This window comes from Ursus arctos, unplaced genomic scaffold (genome assembly GCF_023065955.2).
Source record: "Ursus arctos isolate Adak ecotype North America unplaced genomic scaffold, UrsArc2.0 scaffold_12, whole genome shotgun sequence".
NCBI classification, from domain to species: domain Eukaryota; kingdom Metazoa; phylum Chordata; class Mammalia; order Carnivora; family Ursidae; genus Ursus; species Ursus arctos.
Genome location: NW_026622786.1, coordinates 68,228,184 through 68,250,168, shown reverse-complemented (window position 1 = coordinate 68,250,168; position 21,985 = coordinate 68,228,184). Strand labels below are relative to the sequence as shown.

The 21,985-nt window shown below is 38.4% G+C and overlaps 1 protein-coding gene across 3 annotated transcripts in view; it reads right to left on the bottom strand.

Moving 5' to 3' along the window:
- Positions 1–449: 449 nt before the first annotated feature.
- Positions 450–21,985, bottom strand: part of STIL (STIL centriolar assembly protein) — a 68,528-nt gene continuing 46,992 nt past the window's right edge. For 2 of the 3 annotated variants that reach the window (XM_026498158.4, XM_048220558.2), the window contains exons 15-17: positions 17,128–17,332; positions 15,467–15,717; positions 450–1,967 (exon numbers count right to left, since the gene is read on the bottom strand). In XM_026498158.4, the coding sequence (XP_026353943.2) occupies positions 1,181–1,967; positions 15,467–15,717; positions 17,128–17,332 (1,243 nt within the window). In that variant the 3' untranslated portion in view covers positions 450–1,180. Of the gene's footprint in view, positions 1,968–15,466; positions 15,718–17,127; positions 17,336–21,985 lie in introns of all 3 variants that reach the window. The other variant, XM_057310658.1, reaches the window with a different exon arrangement.

Below are 21,985 nucleotides of genomic sequence, written 5' to 3'. Positions count from 1 at the left end.
AACGAGTGCGCGCAGCAACTTGTGACACCTGAAAGGTCTGTGGTTTGGCTGCTAATATTGTGCCCGATGTCAGTCTCTTGGTTCTGATCGTTTGCTATGGTTATGTAAGATACTACAGTTGGGGGTCGCAGGGCAAAGGGTATACCTGGACTGTTACTATTTTTGTCACTTTTGGGGAGTCAAAAGTTTTATTTATTTATTTATTATTATTTTTTTAAAGATTTTATTTATCTATGTGACAGAGAGACAGCCAGCGAGAGAGGGAACACAGCAGGGGGAGTGGGAGAGGAAGAAGCAGGCTCCCAGCGGAGGAGCCCGATGCGGGACTCGATCCCTGAACGCCGGGATCACCCCCTGAGCCGAAGGCAGATGCTTTAACGACTGCACTACCCAGGCGCCCCTCAAAAGTTTTTTTTAAAACAAGGGGAGAAGGATGTGCTATAGAGGAAGACAGTAAATCTAGACATTTTTATTAAGTTCCATTAAAAAATATTAAAACACTTGAAACACTCAAAGTTTACAAAGCACACTCATACTCAATAATTTTCTTATTTTGTGATAGCTAGTGCTAAAAGTTGATAACGTTACCTTAACATCAACCCACCAGACTGCAAAAGCTTTACTTCCACAGAATTTAACAAATACGTATCTTAAGAGAACATATACACTCACTGTATAAAAGATCTTAAAGTTATTTTTAAAAATAAAACTTTCCCCTTAAATTCAATAAGGGTTGATTCAGCTAATTTAGTCAGGGTCATGATAAGTTTATTTTATGTTATTTCAAGTGATACTGGGTAGATGGAGATGTGAGATGCTAGGAAAATGGAGTTAACTTTTCACAATTTACAGTATAAAAGAGCAGTTCGGATTCAGAGCTGGACGGTACCGGTTTACCTAAATTTGTCGAAATAACTGATCTCAGGATTTGTTTAAAAAGGCTGCAGGGCTGCCGAGCAGCTCGCTCTACTTGAACAGAGCACTTCACCCCCCCCCCCACCAGCGCACCATTCACAGCCCAGCAGCGCACCTGTTCAGCTCTTTGCAATCAGCTGCTGCCGAGAACCCGACGAGCCCTTAGAATGCCTAGGCACCTTCCAGACTACCAAAGGCTCTGGCTTCCCTAAGTCTCCTCAAGAGACACCCCATCCTCAGAACAGGAGGGTGGTGAGTTTAAGGTTTAAAACAATTTTGGCAACTGTCTGAGCCGCTTTACGTCTAAGAAGGTGCCTACTGAATTCATACTATTCGTTTGCTTCAAAGTTTCAGGTTTCAAACCTTCAGGAAGAATTGCAGTGTCCCTTTCATTTTCTTTCTCAGGATGTTGGGTAAACTCTGCTTTTCCCGTTCGGAGGTTCATTGCAGGACTTGGTTTAAGGTTTTTCAATAAGAAAGCTGGATTTTCATTCAGTGGCTGCACTGCTTTCGGCTGGACAACTTCATTTGTAATATTTCTCAACACTGGCGCATCTGTGCGGGTGCTCACGGATTCACAGCTGTAACGACGAATTATTTCACAGGCATTCCGAGAAGGCTCTTTCTGACGGTCCAGCTGTTCAGGTGCGGATGTAAGGTTTTGAGTCGATAAATGCTCACCCTTGCTACCTGTACCACTTGCAGGCTCCCCTTCATCTTCACTGTCGTCACTGCTTTGTATGAGGCCGTATCTCTTCATGTATTTTTTAGTTGCAAATGACATGTTGTTTGGTGAAATTAAACTAAGCCCCACTGTGCTTCTGTCTGTATTAATATGTAGAAGGCTGAAGGATGAGTCACAGGTATTTTGATTTGATCGAGTGAGCGAGAGTTGTGACAGCTGGTTTTCATTTAAATACTTCAGAGCTATAGCGTTTGCCTCCATGCTCAAATCCACACCGCTGGGGCTTAAGCCACTCATGCCAACGTTAGCAAATGACATGTAGTTTAATCCAGAAATCACTGCTTCAGGGCTGATGCATGCCAACACACTGAAAGACACAAAGGAGCAGGCCATCATTTATCTTAGTTTGAGCACCAAAATCGAGTTATTCTAAATGTATTCCACTCTATGAAAGTAACAAAAGGTCTTCAGCTTTAAGCTTCGTGGTGTTTTTTTAGCTGAGTGCTCAAACATCTAAGTCTTAACGATCCAGATACATTCCAGAGATAAATATGACAAACTAGAAGGTAGTCTATGATTCAGAGACTGAGAGTGGAACACAACTAGTTTTCCTAAATGTAGGCATCAGTCACGGTTTCAAGAACAAATACAACACCCCCAAATGTAAAAGCCATTCAATTCTGGTAAAATAAAACAAAAATAAAATCAAACACAAAAAACATCTGATGATGTAACATTTACAAGCTTTGGTGAGTAGCTCAGAATATTAAATTGTTCACAGTTGAAGAGACTGCGTTTGTAATGAGTGAAAAACATCAACCAGTCTCTGGATATGGACTAGTGCGTGTGTCTCTGTATACACTAATTTTCTTTCAGTAGATAGAATTTTCAACTCCCTTTTGATTGGTGTTATCTCATTAATATTAACCAACTGACTTGCCTTTTTCCTTACTATCATAAATATAATAATACCTTACATCGGAAACCGGGGATGTACTGTATGGTGACTAACATAATATAATAAAAAATCATTAAAAAATAAAAATAAAAAATAAATATAATAATAGCTGCTAATTTTTATTGATGCCTTTTATATATGCCAGGCACTCTGCTAAACATTCAATATGTCATTTAATCCTCACAGACACCTCTCTCAGAGCTAAATATTCTGACCTCATGCTCCGCTCTCCAACACTTCACATTTGTATCATCTGCTGGCAGTCCATATATTTAACTCGCATTTCTTATTTATCATCTAACTCCTTCACAAAACCCCATGAGGGCAGGGATTTTTAACACCCCCCACCCCGTCAATATCCTCGGTGGCTGGAACAGTGCCTGGTACACAGTAGGCACTCTATTAAATATTTACTAAATGAATAAAAGAAATTAGTACTATTATCTTGATTTTACAGTTAAAAAAACTAAGGAATAGAGATGTTTAACTGCTTTCCCTAACCGGAACAGCTAGGAATTGAAAAGCTGAGACCAGGTCTGCCTTACTCTCTGGGGCTCCACAACCACTGTTTATACTCCATTCCGCACCTTTTACTTTGCTATCAGTTTTTCTGTTCCCTACAAATTAGAATCTTTTGTGTAGCATTGGTTGTGGTAAACATTATATTCTGGTCAAAAACTATGTTATACATAGACTTTCCATTTCACCCAATGAAGCTGTTTTACATATGCCGGCCACTGTCTGCATCCCTACCCCCCGTAAAACCCAAATAAGGACCAGGTATTTTCATTCTGAGAAGCACCCGAAATTTTGAAGAAGCTATTTCCAACCATTGATATTCCTGAAACCAGTGACGTCATCACGAAACAACGGCGCGGTGTGCTCAGTGATGTTGGTCTTTAAAACCACCTTGTAATTTTTCCTTAAACTTCTTGGTACTTACTGCTTTGGAGACTGTCTTAATATGATGGAAGAGATACCAATTTATCTAGACATTATTCTTTTTTTTCAAAGATTTTATTTATTTGAGAGAAAGCCAGCAAGACAGCACAAGCCGGGGGCGGGGGGCAGAGGGAGAGGGAGAAGCAGGGGAGCCCGACGCGAGGCTCAATCCCAGGACCCTGAGATCATCACCTGAGCCAAAGGCAGACGCTTAACCAACTGAGCCACGCAGATGCCCCTAGACACTATTCTATGATGAAATATTCATTATCTTCTGAATATAAAATCTTTTTCTACTTTCTTTGCCTATTTCTTCAAAATGATAAGCAATTTGCATATTAAATCAGAAGACCTGTGTACACATTAAAATATATATAGGTATAATATCGCTACAGATAATATTAATGTAAATAATTTGAACAAAAACTTCTAGTTCAAAAGAGTAAATATTTAGAAAAAGAAGGTCTAATTTGAATTAGATTTTCTTTTATAGAATAGCTAAAGAATCTATATAAATCCATAAACCAGTCAATATCAGTTTAGAAGGTTTTTTAAGTTTCATTGTGTAACACAGCTCGCTAATTTCAATTTGGGGTTAGGGGAAACAACATTACTTTGAAAACAAAACAAATCAGTAATACTCAGAACCAATGCATATAACACCGGGGTAATTAAAGATGAGAAGCAAAAGGAGGCCATCCCACTAATCAAATCCTAACAGCCTTGAGCACAGATATGCCGTAGTAGAATCTCAGTATATAGGCAGTCACGAAAGGATGATGAGAACCCATTTATGTTTGTATATGAGAGTCACAGGCTGACAATTAAGGGAAGCTCAAAAATCATTCTAACTTACTTAAAGATGAAAACCAACCTTGACTTTATTGTCCTGTTCGAATCCCAATTAGTCACCTCCTACTTATCCTACATAGGGTTTTTAACTAATAAGAAGGAAGGAAGGAAGCAACTAAAGAGACTGCTGAAGATCTGTTTTTTTTTTTTTTTTTTTTTTTAATTTATTTGACAGGACAGAGACAGCCAGTGAGAGAGGGAACACAAGCAGGGGGAGTGGGAGAGGAAGAAGCAGGCTCCTAGCGGAGGAGCCTGATGTGGGGCTCGATCCCATAACGCCGGGATCACGCCCTGAGCCGGAGGCAGACCCTCAACCGCTGTGCCACCCAGGCGCCCCTGAAGATCTGTTTTGAATTTGAAAGGAACTGGAAATACGTCTATAGAGGCTGTTGCCAGACACCAAAACCACAATCTCCATCTTCCCTACAATTTCTAGGGTCGTCTAAGACCTTCTTTCATTGCTCTGCTGCCTAATCTCTGTAGTGTTCTGGAACAGGAAAGCAGAAAGGAATTCTTTGGGGCACCTGGGTGGCTCAGTTGGTTAAGCGTCTGCCTTCAGCTCAGGTCATGATCCCAGGTCCTGGGATCGAGCCCTGCATCTGAAGACAAAGATGGCTTCAACTCAGCGGGGAGTCTGCTTACCCCTCCCCACCCCACCCGCCACTCGTGTATGCACGCGCTCTCTCAAATAAATAAAATCTTAAAAAAGAAAAGAAACGAAATCTTCCTTCCCTTGTCTCAGCTACTCATCTGGTGGGAGGAGATGCTCCTGAAGTCCAGAACTGGAACAGGAAATAAGTTTTCACATAGGTACAATGACAAAGAATAGGTGGTTTAGAGAACTGGGAGGAACAGTGCGGGTTATAAGAATTATACAGTACTTTCCTGGAATACTAAACGAATTTATAACACTGTTTCTACAGGACAATGTACCTTAAATTCTAAACAACTGCCTTATGAACTTTAAGTATACCAGTTATATTATATTCATATGTGTTAAAAGATAACAAAAGAGTATAAATATTGACAATAAAAACTACAGAGGTGCTAAAAATAAAGCATTCACTGTAAGCTTCAGTGATGACCCAAACAGGTGGGATTTCACTAATTTAGCAAATGACTCATGGGAGGTCCACCAAGTGTGGTAGAAGAAAAGAGGACTCAGATAAAATTCACGATGTTGCTGGAAAGACTATCACAAGAACATGCTATAATCTATTAGAAACAAGGTATTCTGAGTAAAAAAACATCGATATTCTGGTGAGGGGTCCAGGAAACCTTGACAAAGGAGGTGCCATCTGAGTTCAGCTTTGAAGGATAGGTAAGAGGATCTGGCAGGCAGAAAGTTGAAAAAGAGTATTCCAGATAAAAGTAACAGCAAGGAACCTTGCAAATACCAATGCTAGGTAAACTGGAAGTTGGTAGAGAGTGATAGATTATACTAAAAAAATAAGTTTGAGACAAACCGTGAAACAATGTAAATTAGGTAGGTTTTAGATGGTCTTATATTTCTAAGATTAATGACAGACAAAATCTGACTTCTATGTGTTAGAAACAGTTTTAGTGTAGTTTCATTTTTAAACCTTTCTTTTTTCTTTTTTATTTATTTATTTATTTATTTATTTATTTATTTATTTATTTATTTTTTAAAAGATTTTATTTATTTATGCGTCAGAGAGACAGCCAGCGAGAGAGGGAACACAGCAGGGGGAGTGGGAGAGGAAGAAGCAGGCTCCCAGCAGCGGAGCCCGATGTGGGACTTGATCCCGGAACGCCGGGATCACGCCCTGAGCCAAAGTCAGCCGCTTAACGACTGCGCCACCTAGGCGCAAACCTTTTTTAAAGGTTTGTTTATTGACTGATTGATTGGGGGGGGGGGGAGGGAGAGGGAAAGAGTCTCAAGCAGACTCCACACTGAAATGGTGCCCGATGGAGAGCTCGATCTCATGACCCTGAGCCGAAACCAAGAGTCAGATGCTTACCCAACTGTACCAGCCCCAGTTTCATTTTTAATTATAATAATATGTAGAACCTATAAATATTTGATAGAATATAAATAAGAATAGCTTAAGATATTTTTGGTCTAAATTAGTAAACATCTTTTAAAAGGGCAATTTTAGGCACCTGGGTGGGGCAGTTGGGCATCTGGCTCTTGGTTTTGGTTCAGGTCACGATCTCAGGGTCATAAGATTGATCCCTGCATCAGGATCCACACTCAGCGTAGAGTCTGCTTGTTCCTCTCCCTCCCCCTCGCACCCCCCCAAATCTTAAAAAGGGCAATTTTAATACGGGGTATTATAATACGGTACAAAACTATTGCTAATGTTCTACCTCTCCTGTGTGCTTCTAAAACAAACTGTATCTGTCCTTTTCATAGGAGGCGACAGAATATATTATAGTTGACTATCTGTGTGTCTTCACCACACTCTGAGCCCTGTGAGGGCAAAGATGTCTTCAACAGGTTATTGTGTTTGCCATGATGTCTCTCAGAGCTGGCTCGAAATAGAAGTTCAATATGTATTTATTAAAGTAAAATGAGTGAAATAGTAAGACATATAGCTGATAAGACTCTTAAAACTTACTCTTTCAGAAAGCAATGCAGCAACAGCTTTAACATTTTCTTACCTTTTTGACTTAGTCTTCCCATTTCTGAGACTCTAAGGAAATAATCCTAAAACCAAAAAAATGCAAACTGCAAGAAGATGTTCATTACAGCAGCATTTAAAATAGTAAGAAACTGGGGCGCCAGACTGGCTCAGTCGGTTAAGTGTCTGACTCTTGATCTCAGCTCAGGGTTGTGAGCTCAAGCTAGGCATGGAGCCCACTTAAAAAAAAAAACAAAAAACTAAGAAACTGGGGCACCTGGCTGGCTCAGTCAGTAGAGCATGTGACTCTTGATCTCAGTGTTCTAAGTTCGAGTTCCAAGTTGGGTGTCCAGATTACTTAAAAATGAAAATCTTAAAATAAAATAAAATAAAATAAAAAAGTGATTTAAGCAAGAAATTGAAACTAACTTCCCAAGTTCTTTTCAGTTCCAACAAGAGGGCAAGGGTTAGGTAAACAAATGCTATGTTCCACTTAATGGATTATTATATCCCCATTAAAGATGATGCTTAGAAAGGGTTACAACTTGGAAACATTACTTCCCAATGTAAAGCCAAAAAAAACGGGGGGGGGGGGTTGGTAGACACAGCATGGTCAAAACACAAAGCAACAGACTATGTACCACCATGAGACCCCACCAAAAAATTAAGTAAGCAGTAAGCAATAGAGCAAAACAGTAACAAAACAAAACAAAAAACCAACTATGGACTTTGCAGTTAGGGAAGAGTAGGTTTAAAATCACAGGCATGGGGCCTTGAGCAAACTGATACTTAATTTCCTTATCTATAAAACAGGAGTAATACTGTCCACCACACAGATTACTGTTAAGGATTAAATGAAAAATACTGCACAGGAGATAGTCCAAAACGGCAGAGGAGTAGGAGACTTTAGTTTCATCTGGTCCCAGGAATTCAGCTAGACAGCCATCAAATCATTCTGAACATCGGCAAACTCAACTGGAGATCTAAGAAAATAGCTGCAACTCTACAAATAGAAAAGCGACCACTTTCTGCAAGGTAGGAGGTGCAGAGAAGTGAACCCGAGGTGATAGATGGGAAGATAAACTGCAAATGGGAGGGGGCCTTCGTCAGCCAGCTACCGGCAAGCGATACAGCAGCGGAGCACAAAATCGGAACTTTATAGAAGTCTGTTCTGGTGAGGGACATCGGAGCCTGAAAGGTGCTCAGGTGGCTAAACGGGGTGGAATCCTAGCTGGGACACCATGGTCTCAGGATGACTGGGAGTGCCTGAGCGTGGCAGAGTCCCCAGGCACTGGAGTGGGGAAGCAGGCTGCTAGCAGCGAGCCAAGGAGTGGGCTCTCAGCTGGAGCTGCCATAAACCCGAACCGGGGCACGGCTGGGCAACCGCTCTCTGAGCAGGGGCCCAACAAATGGCAAAACTGGCGAGAACTCCTTCCTCCTCGGGAGGGAGTGGTGTGGGCGCGCGCCCTCGGAGTCTCCGGGCTTTGGAGACTCCGAACGGAGTCACGTGCCTGAGACTGAAATGATCGGTCACAGGCCGGGTGAGCACGGAGTGCAGACGGAGACCAGGGGGACAGGAGTGACTGACTGCCCTTCTCTGAAGGTGCGCTGTGGAGTGGGGCCCTGGGCTTTCGGCCCCAGGGCCGGAGACGGGGAGGCCGCCATTTTCATTCTCATCCTGTGCAGCTGTGCGGAAAGCTTTCGGGGAACAAAAACCAGGTAGAGCCGAGCAGCTTACTCAGCCGGGCCCCTGGCAAGGGCAGTGCAGCTCCGCCGGGGCAGACTTCTGAGCATCAGTGCAACAGGCCCCTCCGCCGGATCGGCAAGACGTCAGCTAAGACCAAGTTTACCATCACACAGAACTGCAAAACTCCAGTGCTAGGGCAAACAGTATGTAGGATTCATGGTTTTTCCCCCACGAATCTTTAGTCTTTCAATTTTCATTTTTTTCTTTCCTTTTTCAACCAATTTCTTCTTTTATCAACTCTTTTTAAAAAAATTTTTAATTTTCATTTTTACACTTACATTCTATCCTTTCATGGTACTTAATTTTATTTTTGTATATATGTAAGGTTTTCTTTCTTTACAATTTTGGGATGCAGTTTCTTCTAACAGACCAAATTATACCCAGAATGTAGTGTATTGCTCGGTTCTCCTCACCTGTCTCATTCTTTTTTTTCGTCTTTTTTTCTTGTTAAAGTCTTTTTAAATTTTCATCTTTATAGTTACAGTCTATCCTTTCATTGTATTTAATTTAATTTTTGTATATATATATATATATACAACATATATATATATATATATATATATATATGTTTTTCTTTTTGTATATATATATACAATTTTATTTTTGTGTATATATATATATACAACTTATGCTCAGGGCATGATCCCGGCGTTATGGGATCGAACCCCACATCAGGCTCCTCTGCTATGAGCCTGCTTCTTCCTCTCCCACTCCCCCTGCTTGTGTTCCCTCTCTCGCTGGCTGTCTCTGTCTCTGTCGAATAAATAAATAAAATCTTTTAAAAAAAAAAAAAAGAAATCAATGAAACAGAAACCAGAAGAACAGTAGAACAGATCAAGGAAAGAAACTAGGAGCTGGTTCTTTGAAAGAATCAATAAGATTGATAAACCCCTGGCCAGACTTACCAAAAAAAAAAAAAGAAAGAAAGAAAAGAGAAAGAGAGAGAGAGAGAGAAAGGACCCAAATAAATAAAATCATGAATGAAAGAGGAGAGATCACAACCAACATCCAAAGAAATACAAACAATTATAAGAACATATTGTGAGCAACTATATGCCAACAAATTAGGCCATCTGGAAGAAATGGATGCATTCCTAGAGATGTATAAACTCCCAAAACTGAAACAGGAAGAAATAGAAAACCTGAACAGACCCAGAACCAGCGAGGAAACTGAAGCAGTAATCAAAAATCTCCCAACAAACAAGAGACCAGGGCCGGATAAGGCTTCCCAGGGGAATACTACCAAACATTTAAAGAAGAATTAATACCTATTCTTTTGAAGCTGTTTCAAAAAATAGAAATGGAAGGAACACTTCCAACTCTTTCTATGAGGCCAGCATTACCTTGATTCCAAAACCAGACAAGGACCCTACCAAAAAGGAGAATTACAGACCAATATCCCTGATGAGCATGGATGCAAAAATTCTCACCAAAATACACCAAAAAATAGGATCCAACAGTACATTAAAAGGCTTATTCACGACCAAGTGGGATTTATTCCTGGACTGCAAGGGTGGTTCAACATCTGCAAATCAATGTGATACATAACATAAGTAAAAGAAAGGACAAGAACCATATGATCCTTTCAATAGATGCAGAAAAAGCATTCAACAAAGTACAGCATCCTTTCTTGATTAAAACTCTTCACAATGTAGGGATAGTGGGAACATACCTTAATATCATAAAATCCATCTATGAAAAGCCCACAGCGAATATCATTCTTAATGGGGCAAAATAGAGCTTTCCCCCTAAGATTAGGAACACGGCAGGGATGTCCACTATCACCACTGCTGTTCAACATAGTACTAGAAGTCCTAGCCTCAGCAGACAACAAAAAGAAATAAAAGGCATCTGAACCAGCAAAGAAGTAGTCAAACTCTCACTCCTTGCAGATGACATGATACTCTATGGAGAAAACCCAAGACTCCACCACAAAACTGCCAGAACTAATATAGGAATTCAGCAAAGTGGCAGGATATAAAATCAATGTACAGAAATCAGTTGCATTTCTATATGCTAACCATGAGACAGAAGAAAGAGAAATTAAGGAGTTGATCCCATTTACAATTGCCCAAAATCATAGGAATAAACCTAACCAAAGGGGCAAAGGATCTGTACTCAGAAAACTACAGAACACTCAGGAAAGAAACTGAGTAAGACACAATGAAATTGGAAAAATGTTCCATGCTCATGGATTGGAAGAACAAATGTTGTTAAAATGTCTATGCTACCCAGAGCAATCTACATATTCAAGGCAATCCCTATCAAAATACCATCAACTTTTTTCAGAGAGCTGGAACAAATAATCCTAAAATTTGTATGGCACCAGAAAAGACCCCGCTGGATAGCCAAAGAAATGTTTAAAAAGAAAACCAAAACCGGTGGCACCACAATTCTGGACTTCAAGCTCTATTACAAAGCTGTCATCATCAAGACGCTATGGTACTGGCACAAAAACAGACACATAGATCAATGGAACAGAACAGAGAACCCAGAAATGGACTCTCAACTCTGTGGTCAACTAATTCTTGACAAACCAGGAAAGAACATCCAGTGGAAAAAAGACAATCTCTTCAACAAACGGTGTTGGGAAAATTGCACAGCCACATGCAAAAAAATGAAACTGGACCATTCCCTTAAACCATACACAAAAATAGACTCAAAATGGATGAAAGACCTAAATGTGAGATAGGAACCCATCAAAATCCTAGAGAACACAGGCAGCAACCTCTTAAACCTCACCCACAGAAACGTCTTGTTAGACATGTCTAACATGTCTAAAGGCAAGGGAAACAAAGGCAAAAATGAACTATTGGGACCTTATTAAGATAAGAACCTTTTGCACAGCAAAGGAACAGTTAAGCATCTGACTTTGGCTCAGGTCACGATCCTGGAGTCCTGGGATTGAGCCCCTCATCAGGCTCCCTGCTCAGTGCGGAGTCCACTTCTCCCTCTGCCCCTCCCCCGGCTCATGCTCACTCGCTCTCTCTAATAAATAAAAATAAAATCTAAAAATAAAATAAAATAAATTTAGAAAAACAATAAAAGGAAAAAAAAGTAAAGTTTTAATAATAAATGAATTTGGTGTGAATATGGTTTTTTCTACATTTTACATAGTAAGTTTGTATTACCTTGAGTATGAAAACAAAATAAATAGCAAACTCTATTTCCAAAGCTCTACAAACAATATTTTATAGAACAACTTATACCATATAATAAAACTTAAAAATTTTTTGTTACTGTTAGGTTTTTGTCAGCTTATTCCTCTATGAAAATACTTAATTTAACATATCACTTTGAACTGAAAACAATTTTTTTCATATTGGCTTTCACTTCCTTGAGAAAATCATCTTATATGAAGTTAAAATCCAATCTCTATGAACGTATATCTATGAGTTTTTCAACTCAAGTAAGCAAATTTTAAAAATGGGTATAGATCACAATGCTTAAAGAAAAATTTTAAAAATTGTATATATAGTAAAACTGCAACTGATTCTTAAAAAGCTAATTTTTTTTCAGATGTTATAAGTCCAAATGACATTTTCTTCATTTTCTAAAACACCAACCCTGAGCATGTATACTTTTCGTAGTATAAATTTATAATGTAAATTATTATTTAAATAAAGAATAATCCTGATTAAAACAATGACTACCCCACAATGATCAATCAAAAAGACTTGACTTCCCATTTCATTCTAAAGCATCTAAAAAACCAATCAAGTTCATTATATACTGAAAATTTATTATTTCCAGTGTGTCACTGTGAAGACACTAAAACTGGGTAACCACTCTGAAGAAATAATTACTTAAAAACTGCCCCCCAAAATACGCAGTGCTCCACACAGATAGCAGGGTGATTTGTATATTCCAACATACATTATGTAGCCTCTATCGCACAGTATGGAGATAAAATCTTCAAAAATGCTAGCCTTATTCTCTTACGCTGTTGGTAGGAATGTAAATTGGAACAACTATTTTGGTGGGCAATGGCAGCAACTACCAAAACTTTAAATGCACATATCATTTGATTCTGCCTACTTGTAAGAATTTATCCAACAAATATACTTGTACAAGTTCCTATAGAATGACGTTTACTTAGCATCATCCGAGATAAGAAATAAGAGATTCAGCCTAAAAGTCCATTAACAGAGGACAGGTTCACTATCTTATAGGACCGTGGGTACAACAGAACATTACGCAGCTGTTTAAATGCATGCAAAAGAACTGCATATACCTATAAAGAAAAGTATTTAAGACATAATTTTAAGCAAACAAAACAAGAGAAAACAAAAACAAATTGCAATAGTCTTCACACCCATACGCACTTGAACATGCATGGAATATGTCTACAGAATACAAAAGAAACAGTTAAGAGAAGTAACCTTGGGAGGAGGGTCCAGACTGAGGAATTTGGGGAGTTGGAGCTTTTACATTTTACCTGATATTCTTGTGTGTTATTTAATACTTTCTTTTTTTTTTTTTTAAAGATTTTATTTATTTATTCGACAGAGATAGAGACAGCCAGCGAGAGAGGGAACACAAGCAGGGGGAGTGGGAGAGGAAGAAGCAGGCTCATAGCAGAGGAGCCTGATGTGGGGCTCGATCCCATAATGCCGAGATCACGCCCTGAGCCGAAGGCAGACGCTTAACCGCTGTGCCACCCAGGCACCCCTATTTAATACTTTCTTAAATCATGAGACCCTGTTACTTTTGCAACTAGAAAACAATAAAAACAATTAACAGAAGACATGCTAATCTTAATACAATTTTCAGATTTTAAAAACAAGTCTGTGCTAAGTCGTCTTTTGATGAAGAGGAATCTGAACAGAAGAACATGGCCAATTGTAACTGGTAAGCAGTAAGTAAGCTTTGTAGGACTCTACTGTTCAAAACACATTCCTAAGGAAAGGAATGTTTTTGCCTTTTAGCTGGTACAACTGCCTAACTGAATGTCCAGTAGCTGACAAAGACCCTGTCACCTCCAGGAAGACCTTCCAGACACCAGAAATGAGTAAGAATTCATTTCTTTCTCCAAGACTCCCAGCGCATTTTGTTGGCATCTTCACCCAGGACATCCCGCAGTATCTCTTATGTATGTAAAAACCACTCTCCTACTATAGGGTAGAGATGGTCTCTTAGTCATCACACACATAGTAGGCCCTGAATAAATGATGAATCAACTGAATTGAGTGGCAAGCTAATACCTTTTCTCATGAGATTGCTGCAATACAGCTAAAATTTTTTCACCTTTTTTAAAAAATACATTTATCAGGGAGAGTGAGAAAGACGGCAGGCACAAGCAGGGGGAGCAATAGGCAGAGGGAGAAGCAGGCTCCCTGCTGAGCAAGAAGCCCAATGCAGGACTCAATCCCAGGACCCCGAGACCATGACCTGAGCCAAAGACAGATGCTTAATTGACTGAGACGACCAGGTGTCCTCTAAAGTCTTTTCATCTTTTAAAACAAGTTTTACACAACTATATGATGCAACTAATCTTTGACAAAGCAGGAAAGACTATCCAGTAGGAAAAAGACAGTCTCTTCAATGAGTGGTGCTGGGAAACTGGATAGCAACTTGCAGAAGAATGAAACTGGACCACTTTCCTACATCATACACAAAAAATAAATTCAAGATGGATGAAAGACCTAAATGTGAGACAGGAAACCATCAAAATCCTAGAGGAGAACACAGGCAGCAACCTCTTTGACCTTGGCCACAGCAACTTCTTACTAGACACGACACCACAAGCAATGGAAACAAAAGCAAAAATGAACTAATGGGACTTCATCAAGATAAAAAGCTTCTGCACAGCAAAGGAAACGATCAACAAAACTAAAAGGCAGCCTACAGAGTGGGAGAAGATATTTGCAGATGACATATCTGATAAAGGGTTAGCATCCAAAATCTACAAAGAACTTATCAAACTCAACACCCAAAAAACAAATTACCCACTTAAGAAATGGGCAGAAGACGTGAACAGACACTGTTCCAAGAAAAGACATCCTGAAGGCTAAAGACACATGAAAAGATGCTAAACAATACTCATCATCAGGGAACTACAAATCAAACCTGTCAGAACGGCTAAAATTAACAACACAAGAAACAACAGGTATACTGTTGGTGGGAATGCAAACTGGTGTAGACAACTGGTGCAGCCACTCTGAGAACAGAATGGAGGTTCCTCAAAATGTTAAAAACAGAACTACTCTACGATCCAGTAACTGCACTACTAGGTATTTACCTAACAGATACAAAAATACAGAGTCGAAGGCCAACGATAGCCAAGCTATGGAGAGAGCACAAAGGTCCACTGACCGATGAATGGATAAAGACGATGTGGTATATGTATAAAATGGAACAGTACTTAGCCATCAAAAAGAATGAAATCTTGCCATTTGCGACTATGTGGATGGAGCTAGGATATATTATGCTAAGTGAATTAAGTCAGAGAAAGACAAAGACCATATGATTTCACTCATATGTGGAACTTAAGGGACAAAATGAACAAACATGGGGGGGGAAAAGAAAAAAAGAGGGAAACAAACCATAAGAAACTTAAAGATAGAGAAGAAACAGGGTTGATGGAGGGAGGTGGGTGTGAGATGGACTAAGTGGGTGATGGGTATTAAGGAGGGCATTTGTTATGATGAGCACTAGGTATTGTTTATAAATGATAATCACTGAATTCTACTCTAGAAACCAATATTGCACGGTAGGTTAATTAACTAGAATTTAAATAAAAATTTGAAAATAAATAAATAAATAACAAATTTTAAAGTTACCTGGCGTGATCCACTTTATGTGCATTTTTATTCACTTTAGTGGGAGAATCGATTTTTACTCCAAGGCTTCTTAGTTGTTTAAGGGTTGCATTAAGAACACAATCTTTGTCTGCCAGACCTGAATCATGTTTTTTTTTCTTTGTATGGTAAACATTTTGTGTTCTGGTGCATTCGTGGCTGATAATTACTGCTTTGGTAGATGGCTGCTCAGTTTCTTTGGAGGAGTTATTCAGTAGGTGGTTCACTTGACTCTAACGAAAAGAAAAAAGATTTGAAAAACCACTATTAACAATCTAAGGAAACAAAAAATGTAAATAGCGCATAAGTAAGGCCAGAGAAAAGCAAAATCATATCTAGCCAAATTCTACAAAGAATCAAGTATATTTGGAAGTTTTTTTTATATTATGGGGTTTTTATAAAGGAAGCCCATTCAATGAATGATTTCATCAGACCCTAGAGGAAATTTAGAATGTTCAGAACTTGTTCATTTTAAAACTAACAGCTATAAAATCATTTGAATAGTACCTCAAATGTTTTCAAGGGTTTATAGTAACTATAAACCAAAGTTTTAAATCATGCTTTCATTTGAAAAATGGTAATGTCTCAGAGTTATAAATTAGATCTTTATGTTACTTTCAGAATTTGACTCCTCTCTTTTCTCCCTCTGAATGAGAATGACCTGGGGTACTACCTCTGCCTTGCTGCCATTAGAGCACATTTCATTCCCTGAGCACACAGCTGCGAGCAGCAGTATAGGACCCAGCAGGCAAACAGCAAGGACGTGTTCACTGATGAATACTTAGGGCGCTAGGAAGTATGGAGAAATCAAATGTTCCAAAGTCTACAGTTTGGATGGAAGTGACAGCCAGGGTCATTCAACCTTCAAGTCTTAGTTTATATTCTAATTTTTCCAAGATGACTAGATGACTATTTCATCCAACCAGAATTATCTCTTTTTATTCCATGCTGCCTTTGCTTTCAGTACTTCTCAGCCTATCCTATCATTGTTTGCTACTGGTATCCATGCGCTATTTTCTCCTAGGTTCTCAAGAGCAGTGACTATCCTATTTATCTTTATATTACTCACTTTACTTAGTTCATCTTTTTTTTAAAGATTTATTTATTTTAGAGAGACAGTGCAATGGAGGGGATGGGTAAGGGAGGAGGCAGAGGGAGAGAATCCTCAAGCAGACTCCCGGCTGAGTGCAGAGCCCAAACCAAGAGTTGGATGCTTAATGGACTGAGCCTCCCAGGTGCCCCTTTTTACTCAATTCACCTTCTTAGACTAAGCGAAGTAGTCAATAAAAATCTGTTTACATAATGCAACAAATATTACCATAAATATTCTCCTACTTTCCAATTTTCAAACTTTCTGCAAACTGTTCCTTATTTTTTCTGGTACTAACTTTACTTTGTTTTTTTGTTTTTGTTTTTTAAGATTTTCCCCTGGCTATCTAAGTATCTGATGACTGGCATGCTTATAAAAAATTACTGAATTTAGGGTTATCATAATCATGAAAAGCTAAAAGAAATAAATTATGTATCATTAATTTGGGGAAAATCTTTTTATACCAAGGTCCCAATCAGTTTAAAGATAGGAGAGGCTTAACTAGTCTACCCTAATCATCTCAGAAAAGATGAAATGTATTACATTTTCTTACCAATAAATCCTGGTATATTTTCTGATTATCTGATGGTTGATGAGGCAAGGGTTGCATTACTTGCTCAATTTTTGGTTCCCCTGATGTTACAGAGTTGTTACTGGCACCCTCTGTTGGTCCACTCTGTAAGCACATGCTTACATTCTCTGCCAGCATGGAATTCGGAAAGAACACAGGCGCATCTTTTCTCACAACGGGAGAAGAACTGCTTGAAAGGATATAAATAATGTGTCCGTTATCAAGATACCTTTAACATATATTTGAAGTGCAGTAACTCTGAAATAAAGGGATAAGACTCAAACAGCATTCTGGTTTGTATTTTCAACTCTCATCTTGACAGGCTGCACATAAACCAGATCGTAGCACCTTTTTAAGTCATGTTATTTATATTCAGACAACTTTTTTTTTTTATTTTAAAGATTTTATTTATTTATTCGACAGAGATAGAGACAGCCAGCGAGAGAGGGAACACAAACAGGGGGAGTGAGAGAGGAAGAAGCAGGCTCATAGCGGAGGAGCCTGATATGGGGCTCGATCCCACAACGCCAGAATCACGCCCTGAGCCGAAGGCAGACGCTTAACCGCTGTGCCACCCAGGCGCCCCCAGACAACTTCTTTTTTTGAAAGCTGGCAAACAACCTATTGATTTCTCCTGAACTTGATGCAAGTATTTAAAGATTTTAAATACATTATTTGTTTATTTTAAGTTTTAAAATATAGTTAAGATCCCTGGCAGGGGATGCCTGGGTGGCTCAGTTGGTTAAGCGTCTGCCTTTGGCTCAGGTCATGATCCCAGGGTCCTGGGATCGAGCCCCGCACCAGGGTCCCTGCCAGGGAGTCTGCTTCTCCCTCTCCCTCTGCATGCCGGTTCCCTTGCTTGTGCTCTTGCGCTCGCATTCTCTGTCAAATGAATAAATAAAATTAAAAAAAAAAAAAAGATCCCTGTCAAATAAGAGTTCATAAACTGCCATTTAGAATCACATTATATATTTGGCAGATTTCTTTCCTTCTTTATGCTTTAACATATTTCTCAAATTTTAACAATGAGCATTTATTACTTTCACATTTAGTATATATATATTTTTAAATTTACTATGGAAAGCAATATTAAAAAAAGCTTCTTAGCAACAATGTGGCTATTGTAGAGAAAGGTAATAATAAATATTAGCTAGCAGAAAGCTTATTACAGGCCAGGTACTGTTTCAAGTGCATCCTCTTACAAAATCCTTACCAAAAAGACCTGTAAGATAGATACTATACATTATGCCTATTTGATAGATGAGGAAATTGAGGCACAGAGAGGTTAGCTAACTGTTCAAAGTTATACCAAATATGAAGAAAATAAAACTCACAGATACTACATATTCTGCCTACTTGACAGATAGATAAGATAGATTTGACAGATACTACATATTATGCCTATTTCACAGATAAGGAAATTGAGGCACAGAGGTTAGTTAACTGCTCAAAGTTATATCAAATACAAAAAAATAAAACTCATACATAGTTTCAATTTTTAAGATTTTATTTATTTACATGAGAGAGAGAGAGAGATAGCAAGAACGGGGTTAGGACAGAGGGAGAGAGAGAAGACAACTCCCCACTGAGCAGGGAGCCTGACCTGGGGCTCAATCTCAGGACCCTGAGATCATGACCTGAGCTGAAGGCAGACGTTTAACCAACTGAGCCACCTAGGTGCCCTGCATTCATACTTTAATACCTAGAGAAAACCACTATTAACATTTTAGAGTACTTTCATCTGTACTTTTTTTCTTACAGGTAGTATTTTCTCTGAAAAACTATACCATACCAAAGGTAGTTTTGGAGGCTGCTTTTTAAAACCTAACATTATATATCATAAGTATCTTTTCATTTCACTAAATATTCTTAAAAACAAATTTTGTTACATAGTATTTCATTTTATAGGTATAATTTTTCTAACCATACATCTCTTCTTTAAAACTCAGCTTATTTCCAATTTTTCCCATATTGCTTAATATTTTTTTTAGAGAGGGGGGCAGAGGCAGAGAGAGAATCTTAAGCAGGCTCCACGCCCAGTGTGGAGACTGACATGGTGCTTGATCTCATAACCCTGAGATCAAGACCTGAGCTGAAATCAAGAGTTAGACATTTAACCAACTTGAGCCACCCACATGCCCCCCATACTGCTTAATTTGAACTTGATATGAAGTACCCAGTACCCACTGGGTATATGATAAGCTCAGTAAATATTAGCTGAAATGAATATCTATAAAATACTAGTTAAGATATAATTCTAAGAAAAAAAATCAATAAATTCGACCACATGAAGTAAAAAATTTTTACACAGCAAAAAAAATCAAAGTCAAAAGACAACTGACAAATTGGAAAATAATCACGACATACATTACAAAGAGCTAACATCTCTAATAAATAAGAACAAAGGACCTAAAACTCTAGTAGAAAAATGGTGAGAGACATAAACTAACAATTCACAAAAATATGGCAATAACTCTCAACATGAAGAAGTGATCCAAGTCATTCATAATTTTTAAAATGAAAATTAAAACACCATCAATACCATTTATCACCTATTAAACTGGTAAAATTTGTTAAATATGGCAACATATTTTGTTGCACAGCTGTGGGAAAACAGGTAATCTCATCCATTGCTGCTGAGACGGTAAACTGGTACAACCTCTTGCAGGGAAATTTGGTAACACTTAACAAAATTACATATGCACTTAACTTTGGATGCAAAAATCCCACTTCTGAAACAATTCAAAAATACACATGGTACCAGATAATGACTATAGCAATGCCTGTAATTGAAAAATACCGGAAACAGTCTATTTTTTTTTATTTTATTTTTTTAAAGATTTTATTTATGTATTTGAGAGAGAGCGAGCACGCGTGCACAAGCAAGGGGGGGAGGAGAGGGAGAAGCGGGGCTCAATCCCAGGACCCGGGACCCTGGGATCATGACCTGAGCTGAAGGCAGATGCTTAACCAAGTGAGCCACCCAGGCACCCCCTGGAAACAGTGTAAATACTCACGAGTAGGAGAGTGTTTATTAAACTGTGGCACAACCATATAGTGGAGTACTATATAGCCATATAAAGAAAGATCTCTAGGACTGATTTGGAGTAATTTCCAGTACATACTGTTAAGGGAAAAGAGAAAAGTTAAAAAAAATACCTATGCATGCTACCTTTCTACACTTCATATAGAAAGAAGTATTATAAGAAAATACAGACACATTTGCTCATTTGTGCAAAAGAAATATAAGAAAGTTAATCCAGTAACTAAAGAGATTGGTTATCTAAAGGAGATGGGTGGGAAAAGGGATAGGAAAAAGGGGGATTTGGGAACAGGATGGCAGGAATGAGAAGGGAACAACACTTCTTTGAGTATATACCTTTTTTAAAAATCTAATTTGGTCTGTTAAAATCACAGTAATGTTTCAGATACCTAAAGAACAACCAAAATCAGCCAGAATATGGAATGGCCCTCAAGTGGAATACAAGCTGTAACAAACCAACCTAACAGTATTACAAGCAAATAACACAACCACATAAGGAAATGCAAAAGAAAATAACCTACCTGAATAACTATGGAAAAAGGTATTTTCATTGGATATTGTAAGGTTAAAGATAAAAAGAATTACAAACAAATATACATACTCTAGAAAATCCATTTCAGAATTCTTAGCAATTCTGAAATTACTTTATGTGTATACTAGAATTGAACAAATAAGTAACTATAGTGTACGTGAATTGTTGGGGAAAGAAGGTACAAATAAGAAAAAGAGATGTGTTGGATTGGAATCAGAGGACTGGTATGAAGTCAAGGCTTTTCAGATAAAGATAGATATGCGTAGAAATAAATAAGGATGTAGTATGTGTATCCTAAGAGGGCCTAGAAGCACAGATACAAAGTAGCAATGATATACCTACTGCTCAGATCTTTCTTCTAAAATACGTTCTCTGATACCATTGCTCCTGGTTTCTGTAGTTGATTCCAGTGTTGGGGCAGGGAAAACACAAGATGAGCCTGGAACATCTTGTGGTGCCAAAAAATAAGAACACACTTGAAAAAGGATGAGTCCTTTTCCAAAGGAAACAGAAGCCAATCTAAAAGAGCTCCCAAAGACCAAAACTGGAACAATTTAAGCAAATAAAATAAATAATAGTTTGAATTATAACTTGTAGAATAAAAGAAATGTCCAGGAGTCTACACTGACACAAATAAATGAATACAAAAGCAGAGAAGAAGGAAAACAGCTTCTTCTTACAGAAGAAATCTAATTTACAAATGTAGAAGGAATGAGGAAAATACAAAATCATCAGTAGTCAAATACTATGGCAATCATTGTGACAGGCACATCTATATAGATGGATGCTAAAATCAGAGGGAGAAAGCTCAAGAAGAGAATATTTACAGTCTCAAAGTATCTGCCTCAAGGTATTTATTAAGTACAAAGGGAAAATTCTTAACTTTATAGTGATAAAAACTAGCAGACGTCACCTTAACTGAGCATTCAAAGTTAATAACATATGTGACATCATGTAACCCACTGATAGGATACACTGAGAGGGCAGGGCCACAACACCTCTTTGTGGCAATCTTGTCAAAAATGCAAAGCTTCAATTTAATCATGAGAAAGTATCAGACAAACCCAAATTAAAAGAGACATTCTACAAAATAACTGACTCATCATAAGTGTCAAAGTGAAAAGGCAAGAAAAGATTGAGGATCTGTCACAGACTGGACTAATGAGACATAATTAATAAATCAATGTGAAATCCTATATTGGTTCCTGGAACAGTAAAGCACATTATTGGAAAAACTGGTACAATCAGAATTTGCAGTTTAGTAT